Source organism: Anarhichas minor, unplaced genomic scaffold, assembly GCF_050575085.1.
Source record: "Anarhichas minor isolate MPS153535 unplaced genomic scaffold, ASM5057508v1 ptg000012l, whole genome shotgun sequence".
NCBI lineage: Eukaryota > Metazoa > Chordata > Actinopteri > Perciformes > Anarhichadidae > Anarhichas > Anarhichas minor.
The window spans coordinates 3,394,816-3,418,854 of NW_027466458.1; the positions used below are offsets into that span (position 1 = coordinate 3,394,816).

General features: G+C 43.3%; 2 protein-coding genes across 2 annotated transcripts in view; both read left to right on the forward strand.

Annotated features, from left to right (window-relative positions):
- The first annotated feature begins 232 nt into the window (after nucleotides 1–232).
- mcoln1a (mucolipin TRP cation channel 1a) lies at nucleotides 233–12,829 on the forward strand. The gene is made up of 14 exons (XM_076090280.1): nucleotides 233–415; nucleotides 4,107–4,417; nucleotides 4,794–4,961; nucleotides 5,255–5,405; nucleotides 6,821–6,902; nucleotides 7,035–7,131; nucleotides 8,135–8,234; nucleotides 8,517–8,623; nucleotides 8,772–8,921; nucleotides 9,001–9,102; nucleotides 9,291–9,413; nucleotides 10,285–10,491; nucleotides 10,587–10,717; nucleotides 11,215–12,829. The coding sequence occupies exons 1-14, from the start codon at nucleotides 385–387 to the stop codon at nucleotides 11,249–11,251; spliced, it is 1,797 nt and encodes a 598-aa protein (XP_075946395.1). The 5' UTR covers nucleotides 233–384; the 3' UTR covers nucleotides 11,252–12,829.
- Nucleotides 12,830–15,089: 2,260 nt separating this feature from the next.
- Nucleotides 15,090–24,039, forward strand: part of prr36a (proline rich 36a) — a 31,600-nt gene continuing 22,650 nt past the window's right edge. Inside the window, exon 1 of the mRNA XM_076090282.1 lies at nucleotides 15,090–16,658. The gene's annotated coding sequence lies outside the window, so the exon portion shown is untranslated. The remainder of the gene's footprint in view (nucleotides 16,659–24,039) is intronic.

Sequence of the window (24,039 nt, forward strand, 5' to 3'; positions counted from 1 at the left end):
TGTTGAGTAAGTACGTCATGTACCAGATTTGATAAACACTTTGTTGGTATATTTGGGAGCGGGCCTACATCACGCCACACAACACAACGGTGGGTATTTGTAAGGGTGTGTCACTTTACAAACTATAAATGAAGTTGTTAGGGAGTCATGCCTTGCGCGAGGATGCACCGCGCCGACCAAAAATGTGCCATAACTTAGCAGAGCTATGTGGTCACGTGGTGTCGGTCACATGACCCGAGAGAGAGGAAGAGCGCAGTTCTGCCCCGGCTGCTGTTTCAGGGCAGCTGTGAGAGCAGTTATTGGTACAGTGGAAACACGGGCTACTCCGAGCTTTAGCTGTATCATTCACCTATTTATTGTTGTTGTTTTTAAACGGATAACGACATGGCTGCGACAAAACCCGAGGACTCATCAGGTAATGTGGTGCCGACGTTTAACTTTTATATTTAACTCAGCCGTTAGTCACGACTCATTTGTCTTTTCACTAACAGAGCTCGTTGTGCTTATTAATACGTAGCTTTGTTGCTTCTCTCCGGTTCATAAACGAGTTTTAGAGCTACGTTGTGGCGTCTCAATTGTTGTTGTTGTTGTTGTTGAGACATTCACAACAATGAGGCCCCCTCAGCCGTGAGGGTATTTCTGCTCTGGCATCTTCTGGGCAGCTGAGACGCTCAAGTCATTTTCTTCAGGTGTGTTTTTCCCCAAACAGTCAACATCAGGTCTTTGCTGCGATGACTGTGTATGTCTATAATCCTTGTTGACAAAGTGGGATTTTCCCTCTCTACTCAAATCGTGTCTTCATTTACAGAAAGCACCATTTAAGCAGAGATGTAACTGGAATAACAATAACAGCTGATCATCCTTTTGACGATCATACAGCAGTGAACACTAAAGAATACCAGTCAGAGATGTTAGGTATTGTTCTTTTCTCCTTTAGAGTTGCTCATTTTATGAAACACTTGGAGTTCACCCTCAACTACAAGTGTTGGATTTTAATTGTTTGTCTAACGGGACAGAATAGAAAGAGGCTAGTGCTACATTAGCGATTATCGATTAGTCGATCGACAGAACATGTAATGATTTTGACATTCAATTAATGGTCCGATAGTACAGATAAGAATGCACCTTTAAATTGACCCTGCCGACTTAACATAAGTACTGATGTGGAATAGTACTATACACAGGGTGTGATGTACTTGCCTCAGTATCAGAGGTTGTAGTGACTGATGGTGTTCTTGGTCTAAAACACACTGTTGGTATTCAGACCCAGATGCTGCACCACAGCCACCACCACCATCTTCCCCCCCCCTTTCAGCAAAGCCACATCTAAACAGCCGGACTCCTTCATGCATAATAATGGTCCCGACACCGTTTCATAAGCTTGTCTCACGCGTGGCTGACTCAGCAGTTTTTTTTTGCCAGATTGTTGATGCGGGTTGGGGGAAGTACGCCTCCACAGATTGTAGTGTTCCGAAAAAGTATCAGCCATAACCTACAAAGAACACAGAGCTAGGTATGCTTCCTTTAACTCTGGTACAAGTGGAAGTTGTGGACTCTCGGCCTGTTGGTGACCTCTTGCTGCCAGATCTGAGCTTAGTTTAAAGGTGTTGACAGATCCCCGGTTACAGTAAGGATTCAGACCGACAGACAGACCCGTGGCTACATCAGTGTTTCTGCCAGCCGTGAACCGGGAGAGCCAGATATTTTCACCGATTTATTCCGCTTGTGTCAAATCTGGTGCCACGGTCGGGTTTTGTCAGATTGCGATCTGCACTCCCATTTGTCTGCATGATGTGTTACAAGTTATTTCCTAAGGTGAGCCGTGCGCAGTGAACATTTCAGTCAGATTTAGCTCTCAGACGTCAAGCAAAAAACAAGGTAAAGTATTGCATCAATGGCCTCCTAGTTTCAAAGATCTTTAATACTATATAACTATATTTTGTGGCTCCGGAGGGAGCAGCGCGAAATCTGATAAATCGCCTCAAGTGATGTCACGCGAGTCAGCGTCGGCCGGGTCTGAAGACTACAAGTTTGAAAGTCTGTTGAATTACGAAGAAGTGCTCTTACCACACCTCTGTAGCTGCTCGAGCCTACTTTAGCAGCTATTAGCATAACACACCAGAATTCCAGTCCGAGCTATCGCTGGTCCAGTTGCATTGTGGGTGATGTAGGCACCTGGTTTTGACAAAAACACCATATATTTTGTTCTGCTGCATCAAATTTTGATCCTTTAGTCACAACTGTCCATCGATCGCTCCCAAATAGACTGACTGGTCTGTTAATGCACGCTAGAAGCACTAGAAGAAAAGCTAAAACAGTAATGAATGTGTTCTTATGCCCTTAAATGTTTGTTTGCTTCAGTGAGAGCCCAGTGAAGCACAACAATAGTCTCATGTTTCAGATCCCAAACAGAAAGTGCTCATAGCACCTTTATTAGTATCAGAGAACATAGATTACTCAGATGTGTTATAGTTTGATTGCGGCGCCACAGAAAGAAAAAAAATGTGTGACAAGCGTTTGGAGTTGTGCCAGTCCCAAATTCTTCTTAGCGTTGTTGAACTCTGCTCTTGTTCACGGTTAGTGCTGACTAATATTAAACACCAGCGGTTTATTTGTCCTGTTTCACTTCTCATTCCCATTAGAAAGCTCTGCTATGCTGGCGGTTTGCTCTGCTGACTTATTGCGCCTGTTGGGTTTGGATTCATCCCGACCAAGCAGTTTATCTGGCCGAGCACGTGCTGACGCTGTCTGCCCAACAAGTCATTTCCTGAATGTAATAAAGTGAATCAACTTATGTGACCTGATTCTTCCTCTTTTTCTTCAGAGCAGCCAGAGCCAGCAAGCTAAAAGCATGTGACAAGTATTAGGCGTGATTAGCCTACTTTCTGATTTGTGGCTTTCCCACGATGTCGTCGGTTCCTACAAAGACGACCAGCGTTGTGTCCGACCACAAACGGTCTGCTCTCTTTAGTCAGGTCCGATGTTTTCATCTATTAAACCTTATTTAATCAGGTAGTCTCATTGAGAGTGAGATCTCATTTTCAAGAAAGACCTGAGAACATTTATAGTCAGACAACCAGCATTCAAAAACAACACTCATAAGGCCAGACGAACACAATTGACGAAGAAGGTGTGCCTCCTCTCCAAAGTCAATGAGCAGTGCTTCAATTAGTCATTAACACTCTAAATACAAGTCCCTGTACTTTGGAGGACAACCCTTTGTTTCCATTAGTCCTTCGGAGTTGATGGAGTTAAATCCCACGTGTAGCCTCGTTGAGCACATGCTCAAAGAGCCGGAGGGGACAGAGACGAATAAATCCACACATTTTAAGACAAAGACAACTTGTCAGACGGTGGTGGAAGCCGAAGACAGACTGTTCACGCTCGGGCACACGTGTGGTGCTGACAGGATGCTGTCAGGGAGTAGTCACTGAGTGAAAGTCTGGCATGAACACAATGGGGTTTATTGCCAAGTAGGATAACATACAAGGAATTTTTCTTTGTTTGCTGCTTACAATAAATAATCTTAACAATATGCAATAGACATATTAAGGTACTAAAGATAATATAATCAAGTACTGGCCCAATTCACGTGATTGGTGCAGTTCTTATAGTCACAACTGCACAATAAGGACTCTTGTCCTGGTGCTCGGCAAGCGCTTTATTGCCGTGGACATTTGATTTAAAATGGGATAGTGTTCCAGTCTCGTGACCTCGCTCCCTTTATTCATGCCTCATGTTTTACAGCAGATGTAGCGCCACTTCTAATAAAAACAAACACCAGCTCCACTGACATGGCGAAACACGACTAAAGCCATGCTAGCCACTCTTAAAGGCACTGCAGGGGTTTGCGCAAAATGCTAGCATCGGCATGCTAACACGCTCACACATCTGCAATGCAAGCATGCTGATGTTGCCCATGTTTCACACACACACACACACACAGTATTTTCAATGACTTTCAGTTGTTTAGGCCGTTGTTCAGTGATGCATACAGGATTTTGGCTTTGACAACTAGAAACATTTCAGATGTTTTTTATCTCGGTGTCTGAGATTAAGTTAAGAAACTACAAAAATAAATGCTCCTTTGTTATTTTTTCTTTCAGAACGAGAAGGTCGGTCGAGCTCAGTGACTCGCTACGGCTCCACAGACAGCAGCGGGGAGCATGACCATCATGACCACCATGACCATCATGACCACCATGACCATCATGACCATCATGACACCAACCACAGCAACCACCGGCTTCCCTCGCCGACGGCAGGTCACTGGGTCAGGGCCGATCAGGAAGAGGAGGCCATTCGCAGGAAGCTGAAGTACTTCTTCATGAGCCCCTGTGATAAATATCATGCCAAGGGCCGCAAGCCGTACAAGCTGATCCTGCAGCTGCTCAAGATCATTATTGTCACGGCTCAGGTGCGTCACATGCTACGTCTAAATCTCGTGTCCCTCTTCTGTTACGAACCACAAGTCTGTGTTTCTTTGGGCCTCTGTATTTCAGGTATGTCTTTGTATGTACACTTCCTCTGTAGATGAATTCTGTAGTCAGAAATGTATACATGCATTCTTTATTTAGTTTTTGTCAGTGCATAACTATATATATATCTATATTTCCTGTGTGGGAGCTGTCAGGAATCTAGATCTAAAACACACATGGATCTTTCTGATGAAGTGATTGACAATCCAGTCAGCTAGCTTTAAATCACAAAGTCTGCTGCCTAGGTGCACCTGGAACGTTCCACCTCGGGGTTTTTTCTTTCATGCCTCACCCTCGCCTCTCTCTCTGCTGCAGTTGGTGATGTTTGGCCTCAGTAACCAGGTGGTGGTGACCTTCAAGGAGGAGAACACTGAGACCTTCAAGCACCTCTTCCTCAAAGACTACGACGAGTCCTCAGACGACTCCTTTGCTGTTTACACGCAGAGCGACGTCTACGACCAAATCTTCTACGCGGTGGAGCAGGTAAGCCCCGAGGAACTCAGAAAAGCTTTTTCAATCTATGAAACCACTTATTACAGTAGTGCTATCACGTCTAATCCTCATTTTCTAAGTATTGTTAGGTGTTTTCTGTCATAACAGAACAACACAATAAAATTATTTTTTAAAGAAGGAGGTCACAAATCACAGTTAGAGTTAGATGGATGGTGGTGTTAGAGAGCTTGTTGTCCTGGTTCCACAAAAACTACTGGGTGCCAATCGGCTTTAGTACTTGGCGCCCTACTCAGTTCAATCTCCTCCTCTCATCCTCTCCACAGTACCTGGCCGTACCAGAGACCACAGTGGGACGCTATGCATACGTCTACGGTGAGAACGGCAGCGCGCTCTCCCTCTGCCAACAGTACTACAAGAAGGGAAGCATCGACCCCGCCAACGACACCTTCACCATAGACCCTCACATCATCACAGGTACATGGACTTCTCTGTACAATGTGAAGGAGACATTGCTGGCCAGTTATTCCATAAGCGTTGGTAACAGTGCTAGAAGGCTGTGATCGTCTGTCTCTATGACGTTGTAATAGCTGTTTACATTTAATGGTGGGGGCTTTTATGGGTATGCGTGGCACAATTTTAAAACATATTTTTGTGAGAATTTAATGGAGTGTAATTGATGCATCACATGAAGTGAGCATTTGTGCTAGATTCAAGTTAACCAGAGCAGCTGAAAAACAAAAATGCACGCTTCACTTTTACACTAAAACAAATATATGGAAAAGTGGAGATAGTGCTACAGAGGCAGATCCCATGAAGAATGAATTGTTCCAAAAAAATGTGCTTCATGCATATTTGGCATATTTCTGCTGACATTAAAAATACATTTTGGGTCATAACGTTGCAGCCTTAGTCTTAATTTGGCTTCTAGTAAGTTTAAACACAAGGAATTGTCTTCAAAACAAAGTATTGTTTATCATAATTGATACCAAGAGAGAAGAAAACCTTAATAATTGTGACTCATAATTAGAAAAGATAACCAAATATTGCTATTTGAGAAGATGATGATGGCGCTACGCAATTAAATTAGCGTTTTTTTCTTACCACGTTCAAGACATTGGGAGATATTAACGTCACTGAGTAACGTGGAATGTAATCATATTATTATTATTATTATTAGTGTGTCAACATTGTGCATGCGTCCCTCTAGTCTAGGGACTGCTCAGGCTGAAAGCCCACTCTGTGTGTTCCTTCAGGAGCAGCAGAAAACAGTATGAGACGCTTGCTGGGTACAAAGTGTGCTTTGTGGTGATAAAGCATGCAATCCAGTGTGATTACGAACATTTGCTGTGGCAGTATAGCATTTGCCAATGCACTTAATCTGTTGTGGAACACCTGACATGGTAATTATGAGGTAGCGAGTTGCAACTACGAGATACGGAGGTTATTATTACGTGATAAGACAACAATATTTGCCTTTGGTAAATGCAATGCCCTCCTGTAGATTGCACCTTTTGCAGACGTCCATGTTTTGATATTCTAGACACATTTTAAACGTCATTTGCTAAATGGCAGGTTTTTTTTGTAGTCCACCCCATTGTTCTATCATATGTTTTTGTCCTTTTATGTTAGTTTCCTGTTTCTTACTTCCTCTTATCAATGTGTTTTTGAGCACAGTTTGGCCAAATCATGAGGAAGTAAGAACAGTTGAAACAACCTCATGTTAAAATATCCGATGTATGTGAAAGGCTGACTTGTGGTCTGCTACTTCTAATAATTCTGAAAAGATTTCATACTTGTTTTTGTTTTTGAAACAGCCAAATTCTCCCTGTTTTCTCTTCAGTGTCAGTATTCACTCAACACGTTCTCTGTCTGTCCTCCGCTCATCTCAGACTGTGTAGGTGTAATCCCGCTGGCGGTCCCTCAAGCTCCACTCACCGTCAGCTACAGGAACTTCACTCTCAAGTTCCACAAGTAAGGCTTCATTTTTCGGTCCACAAGCCGCTCGAGCATGAATACAAAGAACACTGACATAGGTTTTTACACACACACAAGTATGAATGCTTCCCTCTGAATCACCAATTGTTTGTGTTTTCTTTCTTTAAGGCTCATTAACGTCAGCATAGAGTTCCAGTTGAAGGCAATCAATATACAGACTATCATCAACAATGAGATCCCAGACTGCTACACTTTCCACATAACGGTGAGTGAAGATCTTTAAGGCAAAGAGTCGTAGGTTCAGTTCCCCGCACTGCTGAAGACCCCATACTGGGGATATCCAGGTGCAATGATGTTCACATGATATTACATATAATGAGGTTTGGTTTATTTGCTGAGCTCAAGGAGTATTGTGTTTTGTGTCTTCGTCCAGATGACAAACATTTTCTGCGTTTTGCGTGTTTTCTGAGTGAAGGGAGCTGAGCGGTTTGATGCCATGTTCAGCCATGTTCATTTAGCTTGGAAAAAGTATGATTTACCCAGAATTTATTGCTGATTAGTCCTTCTTAAGATGCAACAGATTTTTTTTTTGCATAGTCTGCATAGTTGGCTCTAAGCCATAATCAAGTCCATCTTTGTGACCCAGGCCCCTCGGCCATAACTAGGATTATTGAGTCTACAGAGAAATGATCGACCAGCCACCAACCAAACTCTGTAAAAAACAAAGTATTGCTTAAAGAAGTATGTTTTCTTTTTTTCTTCTGACAAAATGTCACATTTTATTTAGTAATTTAACTGTCCAATTATATTTTTTGTACATACTATCTCTCTACATATTGTTCTAAACGTTGATTTGAAGCCTTCTCTATACTGTCAATGTAATGGAACTACAAGTGCACACAAAGGCCTAATAGGATAAAATAATGAAGTGATGACATTTTGGACAGACATGGATGTAAACTGTAACATGACTGGTTGGTGGACGTATTGAACCGTGAGGCAGTAATTCTGTTTTAAATTCTGTTATTATATTTTTTTTAAAGTCACGCTTTAAAATAGACAGTCTAAAGAAAAAATCGAAATCCTCTTTAAAAACTATCCTAAATGTGTGTGTTGTTGCATGTGGTAAACTCCTCTTCATGTCATTAAACCTCTCAAATTTCCAAAAATATGACAGAAGACATGACCTCTGTGTTCTCAACGGTGGCTGTGGCCCCACGTTTGAGAGAAACAATGAATCCTCTGAAGTTTCTGCCTCTCTCCTGCAGATAGTCCTGGACAACAAGGCTCACAGCGGCAAGGTGAAGATCCGGTTAGAAAACCAGGCATCAATAAAGGAGTGTAAAGACCCGAGCGTCTCTGGACACGGTGAGATGACTGCGTCGACGGATGGGACTGACATAAGACTCGTAGCACTCATGGAAATACAGCAGCATGATAATGAAGCAGTAGCAAGCTAGCAAAGGTGTTAAAAGGACATGAGGAAATGCACATTAAAAAGCTGCTTTCAGTTACTCTCACTCAACCAACACAAAGTTTCATTGCGTGAAGTTATAAATACACCACCACCAGTACTTGGCAGTAGTGGTACTACATCCATCTGAAACACTGCTAACAGCTCTGCTTCCTCCCTTCATTAAAAACCTCCAGCTGAGAACTACACACGCGTGGCGTTCGACGTCGCCGTGGCTCTGGTGTGCATGCTGTCGCTGCTGCTGTGTGGACGCTCCATACTGCGAGGCATCACGCTGCAACAGGTACGACGACGTCCGTTACGGCTGAAATAAAATGAGCTCTGAATTACAGCATGAACATGAGCGTCCAGCCAAGTGAACCGTTTTTACTACACGGGAGCCTCACGCTTCAAGCCGATTCCTCTCTTATGTTCTCTGTGCGTCCCATCAGGAGTTTGTGCAGTTCTTCAGGGAGACCTTGGATCGTAAAGTGTGCTGGGCGGACCGGATGGAGTTCATTAACGGATGGTACATCCTCCTCACCATCAGCGACATCTTCACCATCACCGGCAGCATCATCAAAATCGGCATTGAGTCCAAGGTGCGTCCCGCGTACAGTCACACCCTTAACTGACAAAAGCTGCTATAAGCTATAAGTGTCTTTCCTTATCTCCTCACAGAATATGTCCTCATATGACTTGTGCGGAATCCTGCTGGGGACCTCCACGCTCTTGGTGTGGGTCGGAGTGATTCGCTACCTCACATTCTTCCAGAAGTACAATGTAAGACACAGACACACTGGTGTGCATCAGCTGGTAATGTTTTAAGTGCCTTGTTGATTTAATGACTCGTCAAAAGGTGATTTAAAAACGCTGCCCTGAGTGGTTTGATGTAGCGTAATAAGTCCTGTGAATCAAGTGCTCCGTCTCTCACAGTGTAATCCGTTCCAACGTCTCTGCTCCTCCCGTAGATCCTGATCGTGACGCTTCGAGCAGCGTTCCCCAACGTGATCCGGTTCTCCTGCTGCGTGGCCGTCATCTATCTGGGCTACTGCTTCTGCGGCTGGATCGTCCTGGGCCCGTACCACGTCAAGGTGAACACAGCTCAAACTCTTGTAGACAGGGATGGGATCGCTCGGTTTAGGAAATGTACATTTATTTATATTGACATTTAAATTAAGGTCTGTTAATAATGAATTAAGCAGACAATTTGGCATACTATTGAAATAATGGCAATTAATTTGCACAATACAGTACAAATTCAAACAAAATGTTACACTGTCTCTACCATAAAAATGCCAGCATGCCTTTTTGGTAATACATTTTTATTTTTATATTTTCTCATGAAATTGTTTTAAACGTTTTTTAAATGTACAAACACTTACCTCGCTACAGCTGCTCCATAAATTCTCCCCTTTAACTTAAATTTTAAAAAAATTAAAGACTTTTTTTATGGCTCTTTTTTTTTTAAAACTACTTATAGGTAGTATTTTTATTTGATTGTATACATAATCTGTGCCATTTTTAAATCTACAGCGTCTTTGCATTTAGGAAACAGTGTGTTTGTCAGTTCTTAAAAAGTATTTTGGTTTACAATTCTTATGAAAATACACCGGTCCTATTGGCCTGAGCCACAGAACCAGATTCAAACAGAGAAGAGTGTCCCCGTTCTCAATAACTGATGTGAAGCCTTGTTCCCATTAGAAACTCTCTTTGTGGACACTTCTCCTCTGACAGAAAGTGACTCAGTGAAACTTAAACCACAGAAAACTGGACTCACTCATAGCTGTCGTCCCTCTCATCCCCCTAGTGGACATCATGAGTCTTATGCACATTATTGCTGCAGCCAGATTTTTCAGGAAGTTGTCTCTCACTGCCACATGTGGAGCATTAACCACTGAAACTGATGGCTTTGCTAACCGACGTCAGTCTGCAGAGGTCTGATCACTGTTTTCTGTCCCTCAGTTCCGTTCTCTGTCCATGGTGTCAGAGTGCCTCTTCTCCCTCATTAACGGGGACGACATGTTTGTGACGTTCGCGGAGATGCAGGAGAGCAGCACTCTGGTGTGGCTGTTCAGCCAAGTGTACCTGTACACCTTCATCTCCCTCTTCATCTACATGGTGCTGTCGCTGTTCATCGCTCTCATCACGGGAGCCTACGAGACCATCAAGGTAGGAATTGACTTTACGGCCGCCGGAATAGATGGAACACAGGAGAAAAATAGAGTAAAACAATAACAAAGATGTATGCTCGTTGACTTCCACAGCACCAAACACAAGAAGCCTTCCACATCACAGACCTGCATGCCTTCATAGCAGAGTGTACGGACGCACCCAACTCTGGGAAGTTTAGAGGTCTGGAGACCTCGCCGTGCTCCTTCTTCTGCTGCTGTGACAGGTGAGGAGGAGAGGGCACACAATGATTATCTATTATTAATATTCATGTCTAAGTGTATCTAAACAACACGTCAGCAGATAATGAATTCATAACAGACAGTAGTAAGTATTTTGAGGTAGAGTGAGCACAGTGAAGATCACATTGGAAAAATATTTTGAGTATTTTAATCCTTTTCCGTTCCAACATCATTTTAAAGGTATTCAATTTGATATTCAGAGCATTAATGTAGCAGCAAACGACTATTTGCAATGTAAAGATATAGTGGAGTAATGTCTACCTGAGCAGAGAATGAAGTCGCTCTCCCTCTACCAGTGTTGTTATTCCCGTTGCCGTTGTTTGCACTGTTAGTACTGTTTGCACTGTTAGCGCCGTTAGGCTCAGCCGTCGCCATGTTGAGAGCCGTTTGGAGGCAGTTCCTCAATCTTTTAAATTTGACTCTGTAAAAGAATACGTAATTATGATGTGAGATCATTACATCTTCCTTTGATTTCCCCCAGAACGACGACATATGAGGACGTCCTGCTGGTGAACTGAAGTTGACCTCAGTGACCTGAGAAGCCTCACTGTCCCCCCCTGCTGACCACAGGGGTACACTGCACACTCCTGCTGCCCCTTGTCTCTGTACCAACATGCCGTATTTCTGGTCAAACCTCATGGGGAGTCGCCATCAGCTGGACCAGCACTCTGTTGAAGAAATGTTGAACAACTTATTGGACCTCATGTCTTTTCTGTCCATAAAGAAGAAAAGACGGGACAGGACTGGGCAGCATCGCGGATGACTAATGCACAGGCACTTCTCTGTTCCTTGTTGGTTTTCAAACGACAAACTGTTTCTTTTCTAATGTATTTAATGAAGCACAATGCTGAACCAGGAGCGGGGCCTGTTGTCAAGATGCTACGTGGGCACATGTGCCGCGATGAGGACGGGGAGGCGTGCATACATGGTGCTGACTGTTTTTATTTCTGTTGTGTTTTTTATTTGATTTGATAGTATTTCAAAATAGGTTACCTCTTGAGGTCAGGGCACTTTTACATCTCACAAAACAACTTTGTGAGATGTAAATTCACACAGAATGAGGGGAGAATCCACCTCGTCGTAGTCTTGTCTTTTTTGAGACAATCAAGGAGATGGCTTCCTTAAAAATGTCGGGAAACAGGACCACAAGCAGACGTGCAGCGTGAGGTTTCCGATTTGTTTTCCTCTCCCGTGAGCTGCACCTTCCGTATAAAGTTTCAATATTTAGCTGCGGTTGTACTGCACAAGCATCACGTTGCCTTCAAATGTGAATACTAGTGTACTACTGTAGCAGACTGTGTGTGATATCTTTTGCGTTTTTCTGAGTAACGATCAATATAATGTCGCTAATGAAACACTCAATATTGCCTGTGGTTAGCTGTCCTCCAGACTTGTATACGTGTCTCTTTAATGGCGTTAAAGTATGTCAATGAAAACAAGAGAGGTAGAGCGCCGATGGCAGTCCTCAAACCGTATCTTACGTGTTTTAAGAGAAACATGACTTGAATCTCCTGACAGAGTGAAGCAGGGTTCAGGGAAGATAACAAGAACTTAATGATGCTGCCAGAGACATGTTCGCATCTCCGTAATAATGTCCCGTCATACTGAATCATGCCTTTTAGTCTGTTTGTTATATTTGATGTCTCTATACCAGTGACCTGATGTTCAGGAGACGCTTGAATCTTTTTTTTCTTTGTAACGCACAATATCAAAAAGGAGTCTCACAGAAAGTAGTTTCTTACATGAAAGAGAGATGATCTCTGGTCCAAGCTGTGACAAGTTAATAGATGAGGGGGTACATTTTATCTAATGAACCAACAGTGTCACATTCAAGCTAAATATGCTGTTGGGTTTTGGATCTAGATGGCAAGCGTGTGCCACACCCATCAACGGCCTTAACTTAGAGCTATACGTCATGCACGTATATATCATCTAGTATTACCTAGATGTACCTTTCCTACAGTTTGTTTTTGTTATACAAATGATCTGCATTTGAAGGTTGTCCTGAAATCATCTACTTGGTGTCATATGTATCGCCAATCTACTGATTTAAGTTTCACGGATCATCGTTGATATTAAAACATCGTTTTGTTTCATTTTCTGTCGTGATTTGTTTTCATCTACAGCAGTCACCCTCAACTTAAAGGGACAGTTCACCCCAAAATAAACAATAACGTAGAACCATTTGTTTGTACATGAAACGGCTCACAACTATGTCTGCGGATTATCTTGTGTAACCGGGTCATGTTTTCTAGGAAGAGACATTGCTGTTGAGGTTTTTTCAAACGCTTTGAGCACCACAAGCTAAGTGCCGTATAGTCCCATTGTATTGGAAAGAAAGCAGACATCATTACGGCCGATATCTCCAAAACTAAGCAACACACACTAAAATTATCTAGATTGATGAATAACACTGAAAATGTGTATTTTTGGGGTGAATTATCCCTTTAAGGCCCGCGGGCCAGATAGGGTGCCGGGTGGCTGACAGACCATTCTCTAATTTACAAAGAAAATAAATGGGAATCTTTTTATTGTACTGATAAATATTATTAGTGTTTGTTTAAAGTATCCCTGACAAACAGTGACTTGACTTGTGGTGCAGTTCCTCTGACTGTCAGAAGAGGGAGATCATGTGTCTGGATACTGATCCATGCAACACTGTACTAAAGAACTACTCTATTTTTCTATCTTTGTTGGCAAGTGGAGAGGAAAAAAAGCACTTTGAGGTTTTCAAACAAACTATGATTCTTGTTTTTGGCGAATAAAGCCTTTAAATCTGACACAACACAGATGTTGTGAATACCGTGCACGTTTTAGTTGAGACGCTGCAGCGCAGAAGCTCTCAGAGATGGCAAATCTGGACCTTTCTGTTCCCCCAGAACAGTCCGATATGATGAGCTCATTTCCTGGTTATTGGACTTGGCAGCTGATGCAGCACATCGCTGCCTGCTACCCACTTAACCTAACATCACCATGCATTATGCACTGCTCTAACCACGCCTTGGTGGTTCATGTGAGACCGTGTGAGAGGGAAGGAAATGCACTCATAGTTGAATGCGTGTCATTTTCATTCATTTTTCTTAGAATAGAGAATTATCCTTTGTCTTGTGATGCGGGACTACTTTTACGCAGTACCTTTGATGCACAATGACTGTCCTTTGGGAGTGTCTTGCTCCATAAGCTGCTGGTCCATCAGTTGTAGTTTCCGTGTGCTGATGCCGGGTGTGGCTCGCTGTTGATGCCAGGTTGACACTTGTGGCTCGCTGTTTGAAGTCCTGGGCCTTTTATGTTAACAAAGCAGCACAGATCAAAACTGCAGCAGCCGCCGCAGCAGCAGTTTCCTTTTCCTGTCTTTTATCATTTATACTGAGTCACTGAATCAGCAGCCTCCTTGGGTTTGTGTTTGGGGTGTCAGTCTGTGTGTGGGCCTGCAGAGTGGGTTTCGTGCCACAGGCAGTGCGTGCAGCTGTCTACGGTGTAGGTGTTTTGGGCAGACCGCACCAAAGAAACAGATTTAGGTGTGTGTATAAAAGCTCTGTAGATTATCAGTCTATCCAAATTCTGTTATGTCTACCAGTGCTGAGCCACACCCTTGTGTAACACCATTACGAGGCAAACTGAAATGGATGTGCAGGATGCGAAGGGGATTTAGTAGCTTTTTCAGCTCTGGGATATAATGATAGACGCCATTAGTGCCGAGTTTAGTCAAATAAAAGAAGGAGCCTATAAAATGCTTTACTGGTGGATCCACACCCAAGAGGCAGCTTCCTGTGCCAAGAACTTGGGTTCTGGTTTTGCATTAACGTTGACTGTTTTGAAACCAGTTTTTCAAAGGATGCAGCAGCACATTCGTTTTAGCGTTCAACCTGCTTACTAACAATGAGTTTAAGTTGAAGATTTAGTGAAACTTTGAGGAGAGTTTTGGGGTTTCCCACCCCGCTCTGGCTCAGTGCCGCTCGCCGATTGGAAAAGGCTGACAGGCTGCTGATGAAATAGCTGCCTGAGTCCTGTAAAGAGCTGGGAGGGAGGGATGGAGACGCAGAGCTGAGACATGACTCACACACACACACACACACACACACACACACTCACTCTTCATTGAGGTACACTTAAGAATGTGTTCACTGACGAGTCCACGGTTGATGATTTCTGGTAAGCCTTCATTCCTCTCTTCGCTCACAGAGTTTTAGATTTCTCTTTGCCCGTAGGCTTTTTTTTTCTCTCCTCTATATCTCCATTCTTTCTCCTCGTCGCAGAGCTTTACTAAACAACAGCTAATGTCAGATGTCTTTAGCCATTCACTCTTTCTTCTCTCTGTGAGTCGCAATAGTCTTTGTATGTCTTCTCCCTTTTTCATTCATTTCCATTGTGGAGCCTGCAGCTGCAGCTTAAAAAAAAGCATTGAACTCTCAGCTATTGTGGGCTTGTACCATAGGGAAGTGGACACAGTGCTGAACTACAAGCATAGATAATGAAACTTCTGTCGGAATTTGTTTTATTCTGTTGCACTCCGACTATCAGAATGAAAACCCTAAGTGTATGTGAAGGAGGAAGAATACTAATCGTGCAAATTGGTGTGTCAAATTTTATTTAAAGCACTGAGAATAAACACCTGGGTGAAATAAAAAGGCAGGGAGTGTATGTGGAGTGTCAGCGCTACATTTCTTATTAATTTCATGCCCATAGAGCCCTTAAACAGAGATGTATGGAACCTCTGTTTGATGAGTTGCATTGCTCCTTTGACTCTTTCTTGTCACTTGGTACAAAATGAGAGAGAATCGCACACTTGGCCCATGCAACCGATGGAAACGCAACAGTGGAAACAATGAAACCTCATTGCAAGTAGTAGGCCTACTTCCACAAATTCAAATATTGCTGACTTCCATGTAATTTAAGTAATAATACAATTTAACGTAGCTACAGAGTGCTTTTCAAGGAAAATAATGAAACAAAGACTAAATGCAAAATGCAAGAAAAAGCAAGAAATTAAATTACAAAAGGAAAGGACAGTAAAATAATGTTAAGATACAAATATAAAAAGGCAAAAGCAGTGTGCGTACTGTCTCCTGTTTGATAATTAGAGATATGACTTATAACTGCAGGATCATATACAGGTAGTCTACCTGCTTATTCTGGTCATCCTGTCTCCTGGAGACTGAAATTAAAACAGTGTAATCATGGTTATCTCAGCTTGGGTTTTGAGGCTAACAGGGGCAGGAGTTTGAAAGACGCATGCATTTACTGGAGGGTTAGGGTGAGCTGCATTATGGGGAAATGCAGGAGCCTTTGTGGTCAGGACGTTGCTGCTTCAAATGTGTCTCTTGTGAGACACTGGAATCCCCCTTTAACCTATTTTCGCTGACTTCCTGTTTGGACACTTGGAGCGTGGGGATATTTTGCTTGTTCTTAACGGAGCTAAATTATTTAGGGACTCTTTCTATTTAAAGATACCAGATTGTAACCATGCACTCTTCTTTTGTTGCTCCTCATCTTTTCTGTTGTGGGTGAGCGGTACAATAAAAACAAAGCTGTACATCTATTTTTTAAAAAGCGTTCTCTGACCTCAATTCTTTTGAACACTTGAGTAGTCTTCCCAGCACCCATTAAACCCGGACCCCAGAGCGCGAGTTTGGTTTGCGTCTGACGTCACTCCTGCTTTGCATAACCACCTGGTCTCGCGCTGTTGATTGGACCGCTCGCGGGATTTAATCTGCATCTTTTTTTTCTTTTTCTTTTATGACCACCACGCTCCGTCTTCTTCAATCTGCTGCCGGACTCCTCGGTCACTCCCCCCCACCACCCCGCCCGAGTCCATCCTTCATGAAGGGAAGCGGAGCAGCCTGCCGCCGTTCAAACGTGGAGGGAAGGACACGGAGAGGGACGCTCACGCGGGGTTATTGTTAGTCCGGTGAAATCCCCTGGAAGGTACTGATAATTTATTTATTACATTGTTCTTGCGCGAGCGAAGATATTTAAGTTCACCGCATCACGTTCTCGTTTCTTTGTGCCGTTTTTAACAGTAAAGTAACGTTGCCTCAAAAAGGACTTGTTTTGCTTGGGTAAGCTCGCACTCTTCTTTATTTTTTTGGTGCGAATTTAACTAGACGTGCACATTTGTTTTGAAGACAGACGCCCTCTTTGCAGTGTGTGGCAGGATGTGATGATGGATGTGTAACGCTAGCATGGCTCGGGTCCGTCGGGCGGTGACAGACTGTGGTTTCAACGTGCGTTTCACCCTCAAAACGCCATTTATTTTGGCTCTACAATGGTACAAGACTCGGCTGACACGGTCTCGGTTGTATGGGCTTCAATTTATTGACCGGCTTTGTGTGTTTCTCTCCGCGAGCTCCTCCACCGCTATTGTTCTGTGAGGCTAAACCGGGCCTTTGGCTAAACCTGGGAGAATTCAGCGTGCTTGTTATCAGAGACAAATAACACCATTAAAGCTCCATTTGAGGTTTGGAAAAAACACCATAAACTGTCAAAACAATTGGACCAAAGTGGGCTCCTGGGACCACCTAGGGCTCCTTTGACAGGGGCCCAAACAACACGAGGAACTGTTTAATAATGTTGGTGTGGGGAATAAAATGTACAAGAAGCATATCCCATGTGTTTGACACGAACTACTGTTAAAAAACATCTCAGCTTGGCTTTTAGGTTGTTTTTTTTGTCAATGTTTAGCATTTAAGATTAGTTGAGAAAAAATAATTGCTGAAAACTTGCTTTAATACATCAGCAGCATTGATGGATATGAAAAAGTCATTTTGAAGTAGCTCATACCCAGGTCGTTCAGGTCCTTCTCGGTTGTCTCTAACATCTCTGTTTTCATATTTGCATCCCTGCACATGGAGTGATCTCATTCTCCATCTGAGGAATACAGAGAGCTCAGAGGCAGCCTATCGGACGGCATCGTCTGCAGATCTCAGCGATAGAGGGATTACGTTTATCCTCCACGTTTTTGGCCGAGAGCCTACATTACATAATCGGGGTGCTTTGGGGCTTTCTGGGTGTGGTGGGCAGCGGTTCTCTCTTTGGATTTAGAAAGTTATTTGACATGCAGCAGGCACTCACTGGGGAGGGTGTAGCTTCCTGTGCTTATGCTGCCAGGGTGTGTGTGTGTTGATTTGTTGTTGCTGAGGAGTTTAAGTCACCTGAGAGTGAAGTCAAGTGTGAATGACACACGCACATCTCCTCTGGCTAAGCTCCAAGAGCTCATTGCAGGGTCGTTGAGGTGAACCTCGTTAATGAATAAAGTTGGGAAATATCACGTGACCATGTTATATTTGTCAGGCATTTGCACTTAGTTGGTTATCAGATGCGGTTCGACAGTCACATGTTGCAGTGAAATATTTTTCTACTTGCTCTTTTAACTCTAGTGTTTTCTTGATATTGTCTTTACTTCCATATTGTTTGGAGTGCTACAGTCAACCTGTGTCAACCAAAAATGTATCCTTTTAAATCCTTTTTTCTCCCTCAATATGTAGAAAAACATGTTGAATTGATAACCTTGGGCCTTTGATGACATATTTAATGTTTTGGATGTTTCTTGTACTCTACATTATCAAATATATCTTACTTATGTTTGGGGGAAAAAGTAGTTTACCATCAAAGCTATGTACAGTATGTTATTCTACGTCATGACACATATGTTTGGGGTTAATTTGAGTCCAAAGAGGTCTAACTTCCTCTTAGACCTGTTGTGGGATTTGGGAGAGGAAGTCCTAAGAAGGAAGTACGGTCGACACCAATCAGAGATGTAGAGCAAATGACCCCAAACTCAAGTTAATGAGACGCGTCATCAGTTCGAAACCGTTAATTCTGGCGTCCCTTTTGATGCTAGACGGGTTCTGTGAGAGACCAACACACTTCCAGCCTCGGCCCATGTTTTCATGCACAGCCACTTCCGCTGTCAACACCCCCGTCTCCCCTTCCTCTTCCTGAAGGCCAAAGCAAACCAGAAGAGGAGCTCAAAATAGTTTCCTCATTTCACTTCATCCTATAACCTCGTGAGAAGTCTCGAGGGATCAGATACGGTGGTTTAAAAAGAGGAAAGTGCAAGCATTATGCAAAGAAGGTTTTTAATCATGATTAGATTGTATTTGCTAAATCACAAACATTCATTCCTTTTTTGTCTGTTAGCTCGCTGGGTAATTTTTTTTGTGGTAGTGTGACTGTGGGAAGTAAAACCAGGACTGATGACTGAGTGAAATACCTGTTCTGTGTCTTCACTGAAATGCCTTAAACACCCCGGATGCTTTCTTCTCAACTCCTTGAGAGCTTGTCTCACGCTTGGAAAGCTATCAGACTTCAGCAACCTTAGCCAGCTTGCCAAAAAGTTGATTTTTATCTGAGCCGACAGGTCTGTGAACAAACACTGGCTGCTACCGTCTGTAGTGTCGGCTTCGCCCCTGTTAAATGGTGTGATCTGCTGTTGGATTAATACATCTGAGGGCTGTTTATTCAGCTTAGCGTGGGTTCATGTGCAACAGCTGTGAGAGGTTATAATGATTGTGGATGCCGGGGTCAAGGGTTCAAATCTATTCTCCACCGTGATTTGGCATAATGTACACATGGATCACTCTCTGATCACTCTCTGCCTCATCAACAAGCATCAGTGCGTTGGTATTTTTAGAGTCACTATGGAGAAGACCTTAAAGCTAAAATCCTTCACATTAGAGAAGTAATAAAAACGACTTTATTTCAATTAAAAGGGAAAAAAGGATCGTCAGAGTTTATCTTTCTCCAGCCCATATACATTCATGCATACAGTATTTTTATTATCAACTTATCTGCTGGTTAATAGATCAACTAATTGTTTGTAAAATGCCCATCAAAATCGCAGGATCATGCCTGACCGTAAACTGCCGCTCTGTTGGTATTTACAGCATGAAATGTGTCACTTTTTAATGCCACGATCCAGCAGTGACATGTATGGGACTACAGCTGCAGATGGAAAGTACAGATTAACCTGTGACCGACTAGCAGTCCTTAATGTTGGTTCACAAAATGGCCATCATCACTATTGATTCATCAATTAAATCAAGAAATTGATAGTTTGCTCTGTACAACTTTCTGAGAGCTTGAGTTGACACATTTCAACAATCCAAAACTCCCCTGGAGAAGCTGGAACAAGTGACTGCGCATACTTAAAAACACTCAATTGATTCTTGTTACTGATTGACTAATCGTTATCTGTGCCACAGGGACATTGGCACTTTTCAACTCACTCAAAAATCCGGGCAGCTGAATGGAAAGCGTAGACTCTTGTGCAGGGCATCTGCTTGGAAGTCAGCTGCTTTTTTTACAGCCGTGTCGGACTCAGGCCCACACCCGTGGAAATTCAATCCAAAACTCCCGCCAGGTTTACTGCATCGGTTTAGGATGAAATCTGGGGTTGAGCTTCATTTCATCATCCTAAGGTTTCCTACGTATCGCCTGTGTTGCTCTTGGCTTTGACTCTCGCCGCTGTGGTTTGGAGGCTGGCGCTCTCCTGCCCATTAGGATGAAGTGATGGATGCTGGGGTTGCACTTTTTCTTTAAGGCACTCCGTCTGTCTGGGACTGTGAAGCTGGGCTCCGTGCACTGTAATTATCTTAAGAGTAGTTCAGCACTTTCGTAGTCTGTTTGTTAGCTCACTTTGGTAGCCTTGAACGCCATCCCGAAGACATTCAGCTGTGCCATGTTAACACAGAGCTTTTTTTTTTTGCCTGTGCATTTAGTGTTTGCACTGCTACATATTGCAGCATTATATAGATGGGTTATATTTGCAGCTAACATGAGAAATAAGTGTAGATGATGGGAAAACCTTTGCATATATATGAGAGGGGGCTTAAGTATAATGTACCAGGGTGATGTTTTCTTGAGTTCCGCGTGTAGCAGCTGTCTACTGAAGCAAAGCTGTATGTTTTGAGCACTTTAGTTATTGATCCAGCTCTGTCTTGCTGTCAGGGTGTGTTTGTTTGTGTGGAGCCGGCTGGCCGTATCATGTTATCACCCTCTGCCTCGTGATATGCAAGAGAAAGTCACTCCCGTGTGTATTCAGTAATGGGTTTGTGTGTATGCGTGTGCGCTTCGTACAGTGCAGGGGTGTGGCTGTTGAAGAGGTGTGGGATCACCGTCCAGCTGACCCCAGCTGACCCTGCCCACTCAGAGGCCCGGTAACTGATCTGGCCCTCGGGCTCTCCAGCAGTATATTGACTATCTGCCTGGCTTTCTCTCTGTAGTCAGTTGGCCGGTGCACAGGAGAGTAGCCGCATGGCTGGCTTTAGCGCGGCAAAACTGATGTCGGCGCTGGCTTCTCTACAGCCTATCATCCTTGACAGAATCTCTTAATTTAGTCATTTTTCATGCTGTCAGTGAAAATGTCAAAAGCTCTTAACACAAAATAACAAAGTGATGTTGGGTAGCTTTTCTTCTCCAGCCCCCCTCCTTCTACTTATATTAGTTTGTTGACATTGGAAAGCAAACAGGAAATGGAAAGAGAGAAGGAGATAACGTGGAACAAAGGTCCTTTGTAGGATGCTGGTATGAGTTTTATACTGCAGCATGACTGGTCTAGATCTACTTTATAGCCATGGCTTCGTCCTATAACTCCCTCCCTTTTTATTTCCCATCCACTTCTAGCGACCTTTCTACTAATTTCTACCACACATGCTCTTTTTAAATGAGGTTAAACTTGACTTTTGTGAAGTATTCACTGTTGGTCATCTTAACATTTAACTGACTTCACTGATCTAAAAAATGAGAGAGGGAGAGAGAACAAGTGAGCAAAAGCAAGCCTGACCCAAAACTGATGCTTTATGTTACAACATGAACATGTTACAAACATTTTTTTGAATTCCAATCATGTAGCAGTGAGTGATGTGGGCCTACAGCTGCAGACATGGATCAACAGTCCTTAATGGACATAGGTTGAACATGCACTCAGTTTTGTGATGTACATGTGATCGACTGCATGCGTCATCCACCCGTCCCTCGTTCACCCTGCAGCCTCGTCGGTGCCCCTGGGTTCTTTTGGGTGAAGTTACCCTCGCCAGCTGCTCCCCCGTCCTGTTGCACCAGTTAATCCCCTCAACCCCCCCCCCCCCCCCCACACACACACACACACACACACACACACACACACACACACACTGCCCTCGGCATCGTGCCTGGGGGGGGTTACGTGGCGCCCGGTGCAGACAATAGGGCTGCTCTCTGCCCCCCCTCCCCCTCATGGTACCCTAATGGAATGGTATTCTCCGTTATGCATGCAAACACTTGCGATGATCATGGTGGGCGGGTTGTTGTTGTCTTTGACCAGATCTGATTACATATACTCACTTCCCCTCCCCGGCTGATGATGTCACCCTGTCCCGGTGGCAGCAGGGCCCGACCCGGTGCTTCTTTTTTTGAGAAGCGCGCCAGGTTTGTAACGGATTGTGACGCGTTTCCCTGCAGCCTTTCAGAGCACTCGGCTGCCAGCAGCCTGAAGTCCGTCCCGTTTTTTCACTGCCACTCCCTTAAAGGCCCACTGGCTTCGTCCATTTAACTTGCAGTCACACTTAACCACCTGCTCCTAATGGCCGTATTGAGTAGCTTACAGTCACTTGGCACATGTTAGTGTCCCGTGTGGAATTGATTAGAATAAGCTACATGCTTAACGTCAAGCCCAACCCCCCACTGATGAAAGTGTGTTTTTTTTTTTTCTGCTAAGGCCATTGGCTTTGTTGTCGAAGCTAACATCTTGTCAGTCGTTTTTTTTTTGTTTGTTTTTTTCTGATTTATTTATTCATATCTGTGTATTAAACGGAAGATTATAATACTGTGCACTTTCTATGGAACTCTAATTTCCTACACTAATCTAATTAAAGGTATAGCTATAAGCCTTATCATTAATGATGTTATTTGTGTCACTCTTCAACAAAGGGTGCGTTTGTTAATGAAAACCTTGTTTGTTTAACTGCAGATCTTGAATGTGCCAACATGTTGTTGGAGTCATTAGCATTTTATTTCTGGTTGTTAGTGTTTTTTGGGCATACGACGGTATCGTCGTTTGGTTTTGGGGATTGGATTTTACTCAGAATGTTAAAGCTGGAGCTAATGGCTAGTAGCTTGATCAGATCATAGCTGTCCTCGGCTGAGACCCTATTCTCTGGATATAGTATCGCTCTATAACACAGCAGGGATTCATGACAAAGAGATGCTTTTAGAGAATGCAATCTGTAGACCATGAAGTCGTTTTATTCAGAACAGGCGTTCGTCAGTGAGATTGCAGTCTCAGGTTGAAATGCTTGTCAACTGTTGCACACAGTCTTGTTATTTTGACAGATAGAAGAGGAGACAGTCGGTCGGTAAAACCATTGAGGGCTCATGCGTTTCTTTGTCGACGGATAACGAGGTGCATGGAGTGCCATTCATCTTCTTGAAGACTATACAAACTTCTGAAAGCTGTAAGATGGTGCACCTTCGTTAAGGGTTCTGTTCTTTTGTCTTTTTTTTTTATCCTGGTGTTCAATATATTTGTGTGTTTATAGAACATACAGCTGCTTTAATTGATTTATTGTGAAACATACATGCTTTGGGTGATTTTATGTTCTTATGTTGCATGAATGCATCCGTCACTCTACAGGATGTTGAGAATAGAAGTCGGAAACGGATAATTCATGTTGGAATGCTCCCTTTTTTACGACGCCGTCGTAGCAGCAGAACAGACGTGGCTGCAGCTGCTCTGCTAACGTGCTAAAGTTCACTCACTTTTGCTGCTGTTTTAAAGTTAATGAAACTCTATGTCTTGTGGTCGCAGGTTGTTGTGTTTTTTTTTTTTAATGCCCTTGACAAAGATTCTCCGAGGAACCAGGGCACGCAGTAGCTCTCATTGTCCCTCCACCAGGAGCATTGAAGCTAGTGGGATCTTTACTAACTAGATTGTGCAGACCGTATGAGTTTCTGCAGTTTAGTTTTAATGAGACAGTGCTGATAGACTGAGAAAGAATAACCGCGTCTTCTTACTTCATCATCCCACCGTGGCCCTCAAGTAGTGGTGGTGTTTTTGTTTCTCTCTCTGTGTGTGTTCTCGCCTGTTGGGCGGCCTACTGAGGAATGCATCGAGCGTGTAATGATGGGTGTTGTAATGTTGACAGTTGTCTCCAGTTTACTCACCTCGGCCATGTGTCGTCTCTGGTAGAACAGGTGCAGTGATGTCGGGTAAAATGTTCCAGACAGCTGAACTTTGTTTATTTTCAAGGACGGTCTCTTTTCTGTTTGACAGTTTATAGCTGTACTATAATGCACACGTCTGGGACGACTATAAGTTTGCTCGACGACA